Source organism: Protopterus annectens, chromosome 2.part0 (genome assembly GCF_019279795.1).
Source record: "Protopterus annectens isolate FY-2018-M chromosome 2.part0, PAN1.0, whole genome shotgun sequence".
NCBI classification, from domain to species: domain Eukaryota; kingdom Metazoa; phylum Chordata; order Ceratodontiformes; family Protopteridae; genus Protopterus; species Protopterus annectens.
In genome coordinates this window covers 1,721,530,955-1,721,546,879 of record NC_056728.1, presented here as the reverse complement: position 1 = coordinate 1,721,546,879, position 15,925 = coordinate 1,721,530,955, and the positions used below count along the sequence as shown (strand labels likewise).

The 15,925-nt window shown below is 41.1% G+C and overlaps 1 protein-coding gene across 1 annotated transcript in view; it reads right to left on the bottom strand.

Annotated features, from left to right (window-relative positions):
• The window catches only part of LOC122792877 (zinc finger and BTB domain-containing protein 40-like), a 1,459,166-nt gene that overhangs the window by 553,577 nt on the left and 889,664 nt on the right, over nt 1-15,925 (bottom strand). The window contains exon 12 of the mRNA XM_044060435.1: nt 6,398-6,569. Coding sequence (XP_043916370.1) covers nt 6,398-6,569 — 172 coding nt within the window. The remainder of the gene's footprint in view (nt 1-6,397; nt 6,570-15,925) is intronic.

Here is a 15,925-nt window from a genome sequence, read left to right as displayed (position 1 = left end):
TATGTTGTGGTAAATGCAAAAAGGTCCTAAGCCTTTTCCTTGAATCTGAGAAATCTTGTCCCTGCCATTGGAATTGCTCTCTCATGGCATGTAAGGTTTAACCAAAGGAAAATTCTTCTGGTGGAGAGGCAGAAGGAATCGATTCCTCAGCATCGGAGTCTTCATAAGTAGAAAAAGGAGCCTCTGGATGGTCTGTATTGTCTGTATCATCAGAAGAATCATCTGAGGACACTGGCTCAGGGGGCTCTGCTCTAGGTCTCTTTTCTGGAGGAGGTTGAGAGGCCCTGTCTGGATGAGATTGGGATCCCCTTATTAAAGAGATGAGATCCTCTGCCAGAGTGAGCATTTGGGAACTGGAACTGGGCCTGTGAGAGGGGGGCTTAACAGGCACAGACTTAGAAGTTTTGGCTGCTTTAGCCCTGGCAAAGGCCTTTATGGACATGGCTGCAGGAGGCCTAGCAGCGCCACGTGCAGGGGTTGAAACATCCAAAGGGATGGTGTCCGATAATTCTTGTGAAACCACAGTAGCAGGTTGAATTTCAGAGGCCGATTCAACCAGGTTAGAAGGGGCCTCGGTAGTAGCCATGGTTTTGGCTGAAGATAGAACCGTTTGCTCGGTTTCGGCCGAAACCGAGACACTCGCGGTTTGCTTAACCGCAGTTTCGGCCGAAACCGCGGACCGCGAGTGTCGGTCCTTTTCTTTGCGTTTCTTAACAACTTGTGAAGTCGGAGGATCCGACGGCATTATGTACGCAAAATCTGAGCCGAAAAACTGTTCAGCAAACTCCGACCGACGTCTAAGCGTTCGCCGGTTAAAAGAAGCACAGGCTAAACAAGCTGCTACGTCGTGGTCTGGGCCTAAACAAGGTAAGCAGTAAGAGTGGAAATCTTTATGAGGTATTTGTTTCCCACAAGTTAAACAGTTATTCACTTTTTCTGACATCGGCTGAGGCAAGAAAGAGTCCCCAGCGGGTACTTAGCTTTTAGAAGTCTTGAAGTAGTATTCGGTAGTAGTAATCTCTGGATCTGACCGACCGGCACTTGCGAACAGCTTCTGCTTCGGGCGCCAGACGGCAAGAAAGACTGGGGAAAATGGCGTCGGCTGATGCCTTTATACCCGAAGAACTGCAGCTATGACGTCGGGTGAAGTGCGACACCAGCCGAGGCCAGACCCAGACTTTGGAATCCGGCCGACCGAAGGGCTGCCTGACGACAGGACAACCCATTTGTAAGGACTGCAGATGCATCCTTGAAGGACATCAAAGGATTCCACTGCCATGAGGGCTTGCAACTCAGTGACCCTCCCAGCTGAGGTGATAGCCAGTAAAAAGGTATTCTTCCAGATCAAGAATTTTAAATCAGCAGTAGTGCCTGGTTCAAAGGGGAGGCAAGGTCAATTTTTCTACAACAAAGTTAAGGTCCCAAGGAGGGGTGGGCTGCCTCCTGGGAGATCTGATGTGCAGCACTCCCTTAAGGAACTGTTTCATTATGGGGATTGGAAAAAATAGGAGGAAGTGTAGGGATGTGGGCTGAAATGGTGGAAGCATGAATCTTAATGGATGAGAAAGATAGGCCTTTGTCCACCAAGACAGCTAGGCACTCCAAAATGGCTGAAATGTTGGTTGAGACTGGATTGAGGCCTTGTGGCTGACAACAAACACAGAATCAGTTCTACTCAGCAGAGTATGTTTTCCTGTACTGGGTCTTTTAGACTCTTTGAGAATACTAAGTACCTGACTACTCAGGGATTGCTCAGGGTATAATTTTAATGAATTAAAAAGGCAGAAAGTTTGAGGGCCTGCAGGTTGGGGTGCGTGAACTTTCCCTTTCCCTGAATCAGCAGTTCCACTCTCTGGGGTAACTGCCAAGGCTTTTCTTTGGTCAAACTCACTAGCAGGGGTGCCAGTGGTGCCTGGGCCAGTCTGGAGTTATCAGGAGAACCCTTAGGTCCTTCTTCCCTGATTTTTAGGAGGACCGCTGGAAGGAGAAGCAGGGGAGAAAATGCATAAAGAAATATGTGGCTCCAGAGGAAGAAGGCATCTGTTCTACAGGCTATGTGAAGTTTGATCCAGGAACAGAATCTTTTGAACTACTGTTTTCATCACTGGCAAAGAGGTCTATTTGAGGGGATCTCCATCTCTGGGCTATGTTGAAAAATGTTTCCCGATGCAGCTGTCACTCATGGGAATCCATTAAGTGTTTGCTGAGGCAGTCTGCTAGAGTGTTCTGAGCCCAAGGAAGGTACTGAGCCATCAGGTGCAAACCCATAGCATTGGCTGTCTCCCAGATCTGCACTGCCAGCAGGCAAAAAGGTAGGAGTGGGCCCCTTGTTTGTTTAAGGAGTATTGTGTTGTCTGTTTTCACAAGTAGAACTCCTGGTTTCCAGTGATCCTTGAAGGCTAACATGCCCTTCTGTATTGCCATCAATTCCTTCCAATTTATGTGCTTGTGTCTGAACTGCTATTCCCATTTGCTCTGGGATAGCAGGTGTTGGAAATGGGCTCTACAGGCTGTGTCTGATGTATCAGTGGTTAAGGTTTGGTACTGAGGGATGAACCTAAAGGGAAGATCCTGGTTCTGGCATATGCTCATGCTCACCATGCAAATTCCTCCCTAAGGCAGTGAATCAGGTGGATTTCTGTCTACGGGGACTGTGAGTACTGGCACCACATAATCTTGAGGTAGCAGTGAAGCTTCCTCATGTGTAGCCTGGCCGGAGGGATCATTAGTATACAGGATGCCATGCAGCCCAGTGCTCGGAGAAATTCCCTGGCCGACAGGCATTCCCATCTGTGTAATGCCCTCTAAGTACTGGGTTAAGAAGAAAGCCTTATCTGGTGGAAGGAAGGCCTTCTGGAGGGAGGAATCCAGCAGAGGCTCCAGGAAAACTATCCTGGTGGAAGGGTTTGTGTTGGATTTGCAGAGGTTTATGGTGAGTCCAAGGGAAGAGAGTAGGGCCTGAGTGATGGTCAGATCCTTGACGAGCTTGGACTGACTTGTGGCCTGAAAGAGGCAGTCGTCCAGATAAGGGTAAATCTGGATGTCTCTTGTTCTGCAGACGGTGATCACAGGGGCCAGACATTTGGTGAAGACCCTGGAAGCAGTAGACAAGCTAAAGGGAAGTGCAGGAAATTGAAAGTGACTGGTACCTGCTCTGAAGCAAAGAAAGCTTCTGCAGGATACTTCTATAGGGATGTGCAAGCAGGCATCTTTCAGGTCCAAGGTGACAATTAGAGTCTAAGGTGTGATTATAGGAAGATGTTTCTGAAGTGTAAGTATTCTGCATTTTGGGACTAGGAGAGATAGGGCCACAACAGCCTTCTTTCCTGGGGACCAGGAAGACTGAAGTAAAACCCTTTTTCTGTCTGGTGGTCTAGTACTGGTTCCACCAAGCCCTGAGAACACAAGTTGTGAATCTGAGAAATGGCCTCTGCCCTTTGGTTTTGTGGCACATTTGGGTATCCTGAGAATCTTAATTGTATTTTGAAAGTGAGCTTGTAGCCGTTTGACATTACTTCCAGAACCCATTTGTCGGAAGTGATAAGGGCAGAGTTTTCACTGAATAGGGGAAAGTCTTCCTCCTTATCTTCCTCCTATCTTGTCTGGGGTTGGAAGTGGAGGGGGCCACTGGGAGGGGGATGAGTCACTGCTGATCTCTGCTAGGGCCCTGTGGCCTAGAACTCCCCAACTTAGGTGATCTTGAGGACCACTGCCTTGACCTATATGACTTGTGTTGCTGCTTAGCAGGCCTTTCCCTTCTGGTTTTCCACTGACTGCATTTTGATTGGGAGGGAAAAGACCAATGTTTACTGGCAAATTTCATACTGAAACTAGGTGAATGGACTTGGAGGAAGTCTTTGACCATTTGCATGGATTTTGCTTTATCCTCTGTCTTTTTTAACACAGCCTCAGCCTTTGTTCCAAAATGGGAGTACTTATTCAGGAGTGCATCTAGCAGTTCAGATTTGATATGCTGTGGAAATGTCTGTTCCTTAAGCCAAGCATGCCTTCTGATGACCGAGCCAGAGACAGCAGGTCAGGGGGTTGCCCTAGGGCATCATATCCACAGTGTAAGGTGCGCTTAATTCCTTTGGGGCCTGGGGAGACAACCTCTGGGTCAGCACAGGGGTTCTAAAAATGGAATTTATGTGAGTCCAGTACCCTGTAAAAACTGCCTGGTTTCCGAGGGGATGGGGAAGAGAGTCTGAATTGAGAGATGATTCCATAAACACATGTTCTACCACTTCCAAAACTGGGGGATAGCCAAGGGTTTGTGCTGAGGGAGATCAAGGAACTCCCTGATCTTTTTTTTTTTTTTTTTGCTTGGGGGTACTCTTGTACCTGCCACTGGAAAAACTCTCTCATGACATGCAGTGTCTCCCCAAAGGTAATGCATTCACGGGGTGAAGCAGAAGGCAACAGCTATTCTGAATCAGAATCCTCAATGGAGGTAAGGAAGAGTTCATCTTCCAGGACAGAGTCCTCCTGCTCAAAGTCTTCATCTGAATCGGGGTTCTGAAAAGGTTTCATGTGCATGGTGCCTCTTCCTTTTTCCTGGTGAAGATTTGGGGGGGCGTTGCCTGTCTCTGACCAAAGAAACAAGATCCTCTGCCAACGTGACTAAATCCTGCTGTTAACCTGTGGGGTGGGACACAGTAGGCCAAGGCACAATACCTGAGGTCAAGCTCTTTTTTAAGTGTAGCTTTTACTTTGGACCTGTGCATATCCACTACTCTGATGTCAGTCTCCTTGAAAGAAATACCAGATGTTGGTGGACACCCCAAAGGGATGTCTTCAGCTGAGGATTGTTTGCTAGAAGCTGAGGTCTGCTTAGTGACTCCGGACCCGACTGATGAATCAAACGCCAAGGTCTGAATTGAAGTTGACGGACCTGACAACATGTCAAAATCCAAAAGGGTCTCGATAGAGGCCTGCGCCACCACTTCACTTGCAGAAGGGGCTGTGAAGGCATCTCTCCTTCCTCTGTGATAATGAGCCTTGGGGGATTGGCAGATGGAGAAAGGTTGGCATCAGAGGCACTAACTTTGGTTCTTTTTTCCTTTTTTTCTCTTAGGGAGCTCAACTTTGGGATGAGCAATGGATGCCATTACACAATGGAAAGTGGACTGCTGACTAAGGTGTTTAGACAAGATTTTGGTCCTACGCCTTATAGTCCTAGTATTGAAAAGGGTGCACAGACGGCAATTAGGGACGTCGTGGTTTGGGCCTAAACAAGCGACACACAAGGTATGAACATCTCTGTGTGGGATTTGTTTACCAGAATGGAAGCAGTTGGTAACTTTATCTGATACGAGTCACAAGTAAGAAAAAGAGTTCCCCAACGTGGTACTTAGCTTTAGAAGAATTTCTCACTCTGGTTTGGACTGACCAACGCACTCAACTGCTTCGGGCTATGACGGCAAGAAAGACTGATGTTGCGGCATTGTTTGGCTCCCTTTATACCCAACTATCCTGACATCAGAGTAGGGCATCCGCCAGCTAAAGGAAGAGGGAGTTTTTTTACTATGGTAGTCGGGCCGACAAAGGGCTTCCGAAGCAGGAAATCCCATAAGTCAGGACTGCAACACTGAAGCAAGAAGAACAACATTTGTTCCATGTGAGTTAGTTTTTCTTTTTTTTTTTCTTTTTTTAATTATCAAAATATTTAATAACATGACATTCTGCTCCAAAAAACAAATATTTATACTCCTCAATAACTACAATTATCTTGCTCCGAGGACAGAAAGAAGGCAATTGCATTGTGTACAAAATAAAGTTGCTTATTTTTTGTTCAAAATAACTGATTTCATTTAAAAAAAAAACTAAACTAAAATAAGCCAAAAAAAGACAAAATCAGTAGCCATTATGACACATACAATAGAGATAACAACAAAACAGGAACTGAAGAGGCCATCAGACTGCATTTGTAAAATCTGCAAAATGAATGCTGATGACAACAGTTGAATCTTTTAGCACATGACACTACAGAAAAACAACAAACAGTACTCACATCAGCTGCTTAATCTTCAGCTTTCTGTACATGGCAGAGACTGTATACTTCAAATACTAAGCATACATGTAAAGGCTGAAAGCAACCAAATGTATGGCCTGGGATTAAATAATGTTTTTAACCATGCATCTATCCCTGCAAAACAAATACCTTGAGCATTTCTGCTTAGTCCTAATTACAGCAAACCATAAAAGCTCACAATTTAAATGACACCAGACCAAAGACATCGATTTTATTTTATGGTAATAAATGCAGTTTTGAGTTTCTTCTTTTATTTTATCTTTGATTGTGATGAGCACTGCTCAACCTGATCAAGTAAATAAAGAAGCAATCAACCACTATCAAGTAACTATTGTTAAAAAAAAAATCAAACAAAATTATCCTTACCTGCACCCTCAATTTCTTGACAAACAGCCCTCAGGTTTGGGAAGGTGCTAACCATGCTACATAGAAAAGCACAGAATTTTAGAACAGGGATGGATTTTTTCTCCAAGACTTCTTGAAGAATCTTTCTGATTGGTTCAATGGCATTTTCCTGGTCACAGCAGCCCCTCAGCAGCTACATAAAATAAAAAAAGGAAAGAAAGAAAACAAAACAAACAAAAAAAAACATTACCTACTTATCCTGATGACACACATGAAAGAGCAAGTTCTTTCTTGAAAACAGAAGGATTAAGGCCGCCAAGTGTTAGAACACCTCAACATAAAACTTTCCCAGGTTACCACAGATCATCCACAGTAAAGCCATTTTCTCTCCAGATATACTGTCGGCCACCCAAAGCAGATAAATATTAACTCCTGTGGCTCTAAACCTACAACACTAGCAGAGGGGGAAGGACATAAGACATGTTATCGAGGCTGGGCCTGATCTTCCAAATATTGTGCATTCAATAAAATGAGGCCTATCCTTGCTAAAAGCAGTACAGACTCACAAGATAATTATCCTGGGTGGTCTCTATGAGACGTTAACTCCCCATAACAGGAACACCAAAGGAGGACCTGGACCTAGATGTCATATCCAGTTTATACTGCCTTCAAAGGTGCTGAAAGAGGATTATGTACTTGATGCACAAGTATCACACAAGGCACCACTTCAGACAGAAAAAAGCTAGGGATGTCACAACTCCCCGAGTGGAATGAGACTTTGTATTAGAATGAAGACCACTGTAGTATTTATACTGTGGTGGTGGTGCTGCGGTAGCGTTGTCGCCTCACAGGTAGATGTTGCCTGTTCGATTCTCAGTTATAGCGTCTTCTGTGTGGCGACATGCGTGAATGGGCGTTCCTTCGTTGAAGGTTGTGCGTTAGGCCCGGCAAGCCAGCACGTAAAAATCTACTGCCAATCATTAGCGGACCGGAGTTCTGCTGTGGCAAACCCTAACCGGGAAAAGCCGAAAGACACAAACAAACCACTGTAGTATTTAGAGTAACAAAACTGAACACAATCAGCCAACTGATTATGGTGGAGAAAGCTAGATATTTTTGTAAGGTGAAACTTCAACAGAACAGTTACTGAGTCCAAAACTGAAAATATGTTAATACTGCAACAAACATGGACTGGGTGCAGAAAAGGGTTCCAAGCCTTAAAACATGGCCCTGACAGTAAAACTTGTCCATTTACCTTTGTAAGATTTGCAAGTGTTTGTTTTTTTAAGAAAAAAATTACCTGCATCACTCCAGCAGGGAGGGGTGGGTTGTTTGACACCAATGAAATGCAAAAGTCCACACATCGGATGACCTCCCTGGTATGTGACTGGCTATTAAAAAGAAAACTAACAACATAGGACATTTCCAAACTCACATGGCTTTTCAACACAGGAGACTAGAAGATTCTCCTTGCTTGCTGAGATACGACACTATTAACATGTTATCAGAGGGGATGGCTATCAAACCCTGGGGCACAGAGTCCCGAAGCTTTGGCCTAAAATGTTTTTCTCATTCATATATAAATGTACCAGAGTGCTATGATTTAGTAAAAGATACAGTAGGAAAGTTATATCAAATATTATACGATGTGCTGCACTCCACCCCCATACACAACAGGCAGCTCAGATGCATTTCCTGTGACAGAATCTTATTTTCACCAGAACACGTAGGGAATGAACAGTTTATTATTGCAAACTGCATGAAACCCTGAAACCCAATGACAAAGAAAAGCAGAAGAGCTGGATGAGGCATTCTACCAAGAGAAACAAGAATCTCTCTCTGAATACAAAGAACTTTTTTCTTTATTCTTGTTAAGGTAATTGTCAATATACTGAAAAAGGTATGCCCAAAAAGGAATGAGCAAGAAAGTGGAAAAAATTCCACTAATGGACCAATTGAGCACTTCACTGAGACTCAGAAAACTAACAGTTTCAACTTTTTTTTGTGAAGGTGGATCCCTACAGAAGCTATTACTACTACCACTAAAGGAACCTTGTGCATTCCCCCCACTATTAGTAATTTTATTCCTTATTTTTTAAATTATACATTAAGTAGAGAAAAGATCCCAAGGGTGCATTTAAGTTATTAACAACAAAACACAGTGATAACAATGCAATCTTTTTTAATTGAAGTGAATTAAAATGCAGCCTTTATTTTTTGTTAAGGCTGACAAAGGAATTAATAAGAAATGCAAAATCATTCTATCCTTTCTGCCATTAATATGAATTTACAAGAGATGACTTCTCAAAGCTGCAGAATCTGAACAGATAGACCTGCAGTCAATTCTCCCACAGACAGATATCATTCTTTTCTCTAATATTCAGAGCACTTTGTGGCAGACCCTCTGTCTTATGCTAGGGAACCCTGGTTTAAAAGTACAGATAATACAGAAAGAAAACAATGAGCTCATGAAAAGAGCAACATTTTCCTTCAGAAGTTGAAGGAGTAGTTTGGGGCCATTTAGTGCACCCAAAGGCAAACATGGAAACAGAGACCTTGAGAGGATATGGTACAGGAGAAAAGACTGCAGTAGTATAGTAAAGTTTTACACCCTCAGCTGACCTGATGCTTGACAACCTTAGTGCAACTATTATGGAGGCTGGATCTCCTCTTACCAGATTACAGATTTCACAGTAATTTTGCAGGTAAAGAAAAATAAATCACTCCATTACAGAAGCACTGAGAAAACAGTATGCATCCTCACTTAACTAACACTAAAAACAAAATGCCAAACTGTATCAAGGAAATCACACCATAACATGTACCCTTTTGAATTTTCACCAGAAACAGAAAACTGTGACTATCTACTTAGATATGGTCATCGTTCATTAAACATGGTGTTCAAATAAGAAGCACATATATGAAAATCTAAAGCAGGAGTGCAGATAAAAACGGCAGATCAATTCTCAAAGAAAAAGGCCAGTAATGTGACATACTACACAAGCTGTTAACACTGCTCCTCATCTTCAGGAGGCTTGATGCTGACCACCAAATTTTGCCTAAATAGAATTATCCTCTCATCTTCTCTATGCAGATTTTCCACATGTGCAACAATATCCTCCAACCTCCCAAAGTCATGGAGCTTAGGCTGTCTGGTTACTCTAGGTTTGACCTCAGGTCTCACCTATAAAGGATCCTTTGGCTATGTGGGATTTACCTGGTTAACTACAAAAAAAAAAATACACACATACGCACACACACACACATATATATATATATATATATATATATATATATATACACACACACACACACATATGTGTGTATATATATATATATATATATATATATATATATATATATATACACACACACACACACACACACACATATATATATATATATATATATATATGGGAGCGACTGGGAGATTCCCCTTTCCTGCACTGTAGTGCGATCTCGGAGTGAGAACATTTAAGTAGCAGGGGGTGTGGGGGGTGTTTACAGGTAGGTAAATGGTGCTATTTCTGGATGTCAGTCTTTCGGAATGTCTATCATCTGGTGTTGGCCATATGAAAGTTTGCATTCTGAATGGTCGACAATCTGAAGTAGACCCATATATATATATATATATATATATATACATATATATATATATATATATATATATATATATATATATATGTGTGTGTGTGTGTATATATATATATATATATATATATATATATATATATATATATACACACACATATATATATATATATATATATATATATATATACATATATATATATATATATATATATATACATATATATATATATATATATACACATACATATATATAAAAACACACACACACACATATATGTATATATATATATATATATATATATACATACATACACACGTATACATACTCCCATACTCAAATATGCCCAAATTTTACTAAAAAGAGACAGCAAAAGAAAAGAATGTTAAGATCAAGAGAAAATTAAATGCAAAAAATCCTTCTAGAATAGCCAGAAATAAATGATGTGACAGACAATATGAGATAGATGAAAGCACGCTGAGGACTTAAGAAGGGAAAGGAGTAAAGTCCAAGCTACATGGCATTTTGAAAATTGTAAAGATATCAATGTTTTCCATGAGTTCTACGACATCACATCTCATACACTTTCACTCCGTATCTCTCCTTTTTATTCTATCATAATGCCATTCAGCATTTTTCGGTTCTTCCTTGTCCATGCTGATGACCACCCTGCTCAACAGTGCTTCCCTGCAGTCAGTAGCTACACTACTATTGACACAGGTCCTGTATATAACTGCATATGTTTAACGTAACTACATCTTTTTGCTTATTCTTGGTACCTCAGTGCCAACACACCACTGTATCAGAAACTCCATCTTTGTATTCTCTTTCATATTGTGCCATACTCCCACTTCTCCTACTCTGGACAGGTGAAACCTAACCCTAGACCCTCTGATACTTCTCCACCTGTTACTAACCACACATAATGCCATAAATATTGAAACTTCATCCACGTGAAATAAAAAAAAATACTGCATACTAATGATGTACTACAGGAGTAAATGAATCCTGGCTAAAACCTCACTCATACTGGAAAACTTTCACATTAGTAAAAATAGACAGTATAAGAGAAAAGGTAGGTGGCAGAGCTTTTCTGTTTATATCTGATACTGTTCCCAAGCTGTACAATTCTCCTTAAATGTGACTAATTAGTACAGGAAACCAAAGGCTCCTTCAAACAGAAATCTCAATCTGTTCACTCAAAAAGCAGGACAATGCCCAAAAGCATGAGGGACAAAAGCTCCAAGAAAATGACACACTTTACTTATTAGTACTACTTTCATAAAATGATGATGTGGTGAAAGAATTTGCATTAATTTACATTTTCTAAAAAAACAAAAATCTGCAAGTATAACCGCAAGTGCACTTGAGTGAAGTTAATCCTCACCAGTCTCCCAAAAATCCACAAAAGTTATGAGTGACATGGCAAAATCAGGAACAGCTGAGAGCCATGCCATTGAATAATAACAAACCTTCAGCAGCATCGAATGACTCCACTAACAGGCTACTAAGCACAGCAACTCAACACCTTGCTAAACATAACTGCATCATACTCAGGAGACCTGACTCCATAATGGTCCCCTGTAACAGAATCATCTTTGTACTTCATATTATACCTGCCATGGGATATATACACATGACTCTTAAAGGCACTAAGTTTTTCAGCTATATGGCTTCTGAATGTCCATGACTTTTTATTTTTTTTAAGTCTTTATGGATACAGTCAAGCCAATATAGGCAAAATTCACTAGCTGTGGACATGCATGTTTCCGCCTTCTTACGATCTTGTCAGCACAGTATAAGTGGACTGTTTGGCTATACTGTAGAAACACAGGTTTTTTAAACCCAGCTGATGTTCATAACCATTAGAGTGTCTGCAAAATATCCCGACCGACAGCCAAACCAAAGAGTAAGAAGGTCACACAGACAAACCAATCAGAAAAACCTAGTCAAGCTTGTGTTTTCACTGTGTGATACCCCCAACCTCTTGCAATAGAGGCCCATGATAAATATGCAAATTACCCCTTAAGGAAACTTCACAGTAAAAACTCTGGCTTAGCTTAAGAGTGAAGCACAAGAGTGGGTCTCCCTTTCCTGTCAAGGGCACACCTACAGCCACATAGGACATGGCTAACCACTGGTCTTCAATGGCTGCATATGCTACACCAAGAGGACCATGAAAAAAATAAGGGTGGTCCAAAAAACAAATGACCCACAGCAGAGTCATCCACCACTGGCTGATTCAAAAAAGAGCTGACCTGACACCCAAAAGACTCCTTGACAACTTTCTTCTTCTTCTTCTTCAGGACATGAGAACATAAACCTGCAGAGAGTAGGGATTGCTCTATCAGTAAGCTGTGAAAGAAACCTCAAAAGTGGATAGCACAGTCTGGATAAGTGGTAAAGTGTTCAATAGAGAAGAAGGTGTTTTGAGGTAAGTAAACCACTAACAGTTCCCACAAGCACAGCATACTATCATCAATGCACAAATACTGAATAAAACTGCTGTAAAAATTTTATTTTTCTTACAAAATGTTATCACAGACATTTACACATACACTTCCTAAGAAATGCAATGGCACTACAAATAACTTTAATATGTAAAGCATATTTTTCAGTCAGAAAAACACCACTTTTCCTCAGGAAAAGCAAAAGTAGTGAAAGGTTTTCCCTAACAGAGGACTTATCTGGCTAGCTTTGAAGGGTCACTAACTAACTAACAGTTCTAGAGGTCCAGCCAAATGAGTACTTTTCTGGGGTATAAAAAGTTCTCAAGCTTTTTGTTCTCCAACTGTCTTTATATACAGCACTGCTCATACTCCTGACCGATGGAATATGTGGATTGTGCACTTTAAAGTAAGTACTAAAAACTGAATAAATTGCACAGAATTTCCTTTCAACTCTGAAAACTACAAAACAAGATATGTATAGTGAATCAAAGCCTGGACAGTGATAAAGTTGAGAGAATAGTTGTGTAAAATCTTACCATAACCATAGATGTCCTTCTCTTCTACGTTGCAGTATTCATAACATGAGGGAGATTCTGCCTAGACGACCCAAACGTCTGGCCAGTATACCAAAGACTTAAGCTACTGCAAGGTATGTGCAAAGTTGCACAGAGAACGGCCGAGCATCGGCCATATAAGTGATGTCTGCATGCACCACCCTCAGATCTGAATGCCCCAGTCAGAACACCAGTCCAAGGACAAGAGGAAAAAGGAACACCACAGACATATCCAAGGAAGAGCATGAACCAAGGGGGAAGGAGGGTGGGAACAAATACTGCAACATGGAAGAGAAGGACACATCTATGTTTATGGTAAAATTTTACACAAGTATTCGATGTCCTTCTATTCCCATGTTACAGTATTCATAGCACAAGGGAAAATACCAAAGCTCATGAGTGAGAAGAGGGGGGCAGTGGAAGCACAAGACGTCTCCACAAATCCATGCAGAATTGCTCTAGCCAATCCTGTTCTTGATCTGGAAACAGTAGCCAGTTTTTAGTGTTTTGTGAAGGCGTGAACAGAGGACCAAGTAACTGCCTCTAGGATAGTGGCAGTGTCCAGACCTTTAAAGAAGGCTCCAGAGGAAGCCACTGCTCTAGCTGAATAAGAAGTTATGTTCTTACCATAACGTTCCATGTTAGTTGTCTTCTTCCCGCCTTCTTTCTTGCTGGATGGGTTCGGAGCCAATCCTCGGCTCCGACTCGGCCTATACTATAGCTCGAGAGCTATTTTTACCGGCTTGAGGCAGCCCTATAACCTACAATGCCATGCGCTAACTCCCCAGATCTCGTTTGGAAGCTAAGACATAGTATAAATATAATATCATAATCCTCATTTGCAAGTACGGGCTCCCTGCTAGTAACACTAAGGATACGGGGAAACTGTAACATGTTGTATCTCCAGAAATGGAAGGACTCAAGAGACCTCAAGTCTATCCAGGCTAGGGGGCAGGAGGGAGGGACGCAGGAAAGAAGGTGAGAAGAAGACAACTAACATGGAACGTTATGGTGAGAACATAACTTCTTAATGTTAAGTTGTCATTCTCGCCCTCATTCTTGCTGGATGGGACAGCGTCCCTAGCATCTTAGTCCTGGGTGGCTCAATGGAACAGACTCCTGAGTACAGTGGAACCAAAGTCAGCTCTATTTCTGGAGGCTATATCAAGTTTGTAATGAGCAATAAAGGTATGCTTGGAAGCCCATGTAGCTGCTGCACATATGGCATCTAGTGGTAACCTTGCTTGAAATGCCGTTGATGTTGATAGTGCCCTGGTTGAATGAGCCTTAGGCCTAGACGGAAGTTGCCTGTGTCTCAACTCATAGACAAAGGTAATAATAGATGTCAACCATCTGGAAAGAGTAACCTTCGATACCGGAAGCCCTTTCTTTCCTGCAGCATAAGAGAGAAAGAGCTGGTCTGACTTTCTGAGTTGTTTTGTCCTGTCTAGATAATACCGTAATTGGCGATGAACATCTAATGAATGTAATTTCTGTTCAGCCCTTTTTTAGATAATGAAGTAGTGCACAGTGATAGTTCAGTATTCATAAGTTACAATTTGTTCTACAATTAGGTTTTGCGTGGTCTGTTTATTTAATTAATTCTTTGTATTAAAATATTAAGCCAGCCCCAGTCAAGAAAAGTAACGAAGGCTAGTTACATTTTATTCACAATATTCATTTCATTTTATATTAATTATCAATTAATGATGTCAGTTTCTGTGGACCAATGAGTGAGAATTATTTTTTATAAAAGAACAATTTAATCTATTGGTAACAGGATTCTGAAGAAGTCTCAGTGGTGAGATGAAAGCGCTAAGTCTGTTACTCATTTTATTATTTTCTGTTTAAATAAATATCAGTTTAATTATATTCACTCTGTGGTCATAATTCATAATACCAAAACAACCTGATTGTGGTTACTGGACAGCCTTCATTGTGCCGGAGCAGCGTTGAGTTCTGTTTCTGTGTTTTGTGGTGGATTTTTTGACTTTCGATTACTAGTTGTCAACTATTGCCATTCCGGCTACGAGGAGTCCTACCAAGTTATGGATAGCAGTGGTATGTTAAACGAGCTGTTAAGGGTCATACAAACCCATTCTCAAAGTGGAGATACACCTAGTGGTTCCGCCCACGATATCCCATGTGCGCAGAGCAGCCCGAGGGGGAATGTGGTCGCTGGAGTGACATCAGAAGGGCGCGACGCGGTAACACGAGGAGGATGATCCGGATTAGATCGTGTTAACCGGAGAACAGATGAGACAAACAAACAAAACTTTGAATCCGAAGAAGGACAAAGCAAAAAGCAGTATATTGATTCGTACAAGGATGTAGACTTCAATATATGGTTAAACAAGTCTTTTCAAACCAACGTAGCTGAAAAAAGCAACCGTAACCGAAACGAAATGACTTTTAAGGATAAATGTAAGAATTTTAAAACCTTATTAACTAAATACAAATCCCCAGCGATAGAGAATTGGTACTTTGACAAGTGCATAAAACAAAAGATTGTACCAAAGGGTTTAAGATTAAACAAGTTTCCGAATAATGCTTTTGAAGATAAAAATTTTTTTAAACGTGTTTGTGATATTTTTAATGACTGTGGGCTGGCTATGTTAAGATTAATGATGAATCAGAACATGGAAATTATGGAATTAAAGAAGAAAGAGATAGACAAGTTATACAAAGAAATCAGTACAGACTTGTTATTCCCAGTGGAGGAATATAAATATGTTTATGTTAAGGTTTTGCATGATACTGATTTTGTTACTGACACCAATATTAAAAGAAAATTAAAGAAATTAGAAAGGGACATATATGAATATGAAAATGGTGTTGCTTATTCAAATGCAACAAAAACACAAAGTTTTGGACAGAACAGGATGTCTTACAAATATAGACAAAATGATAATAGGAACTACAGACAAGGGGGAACAGGATGGAATAAATTCAA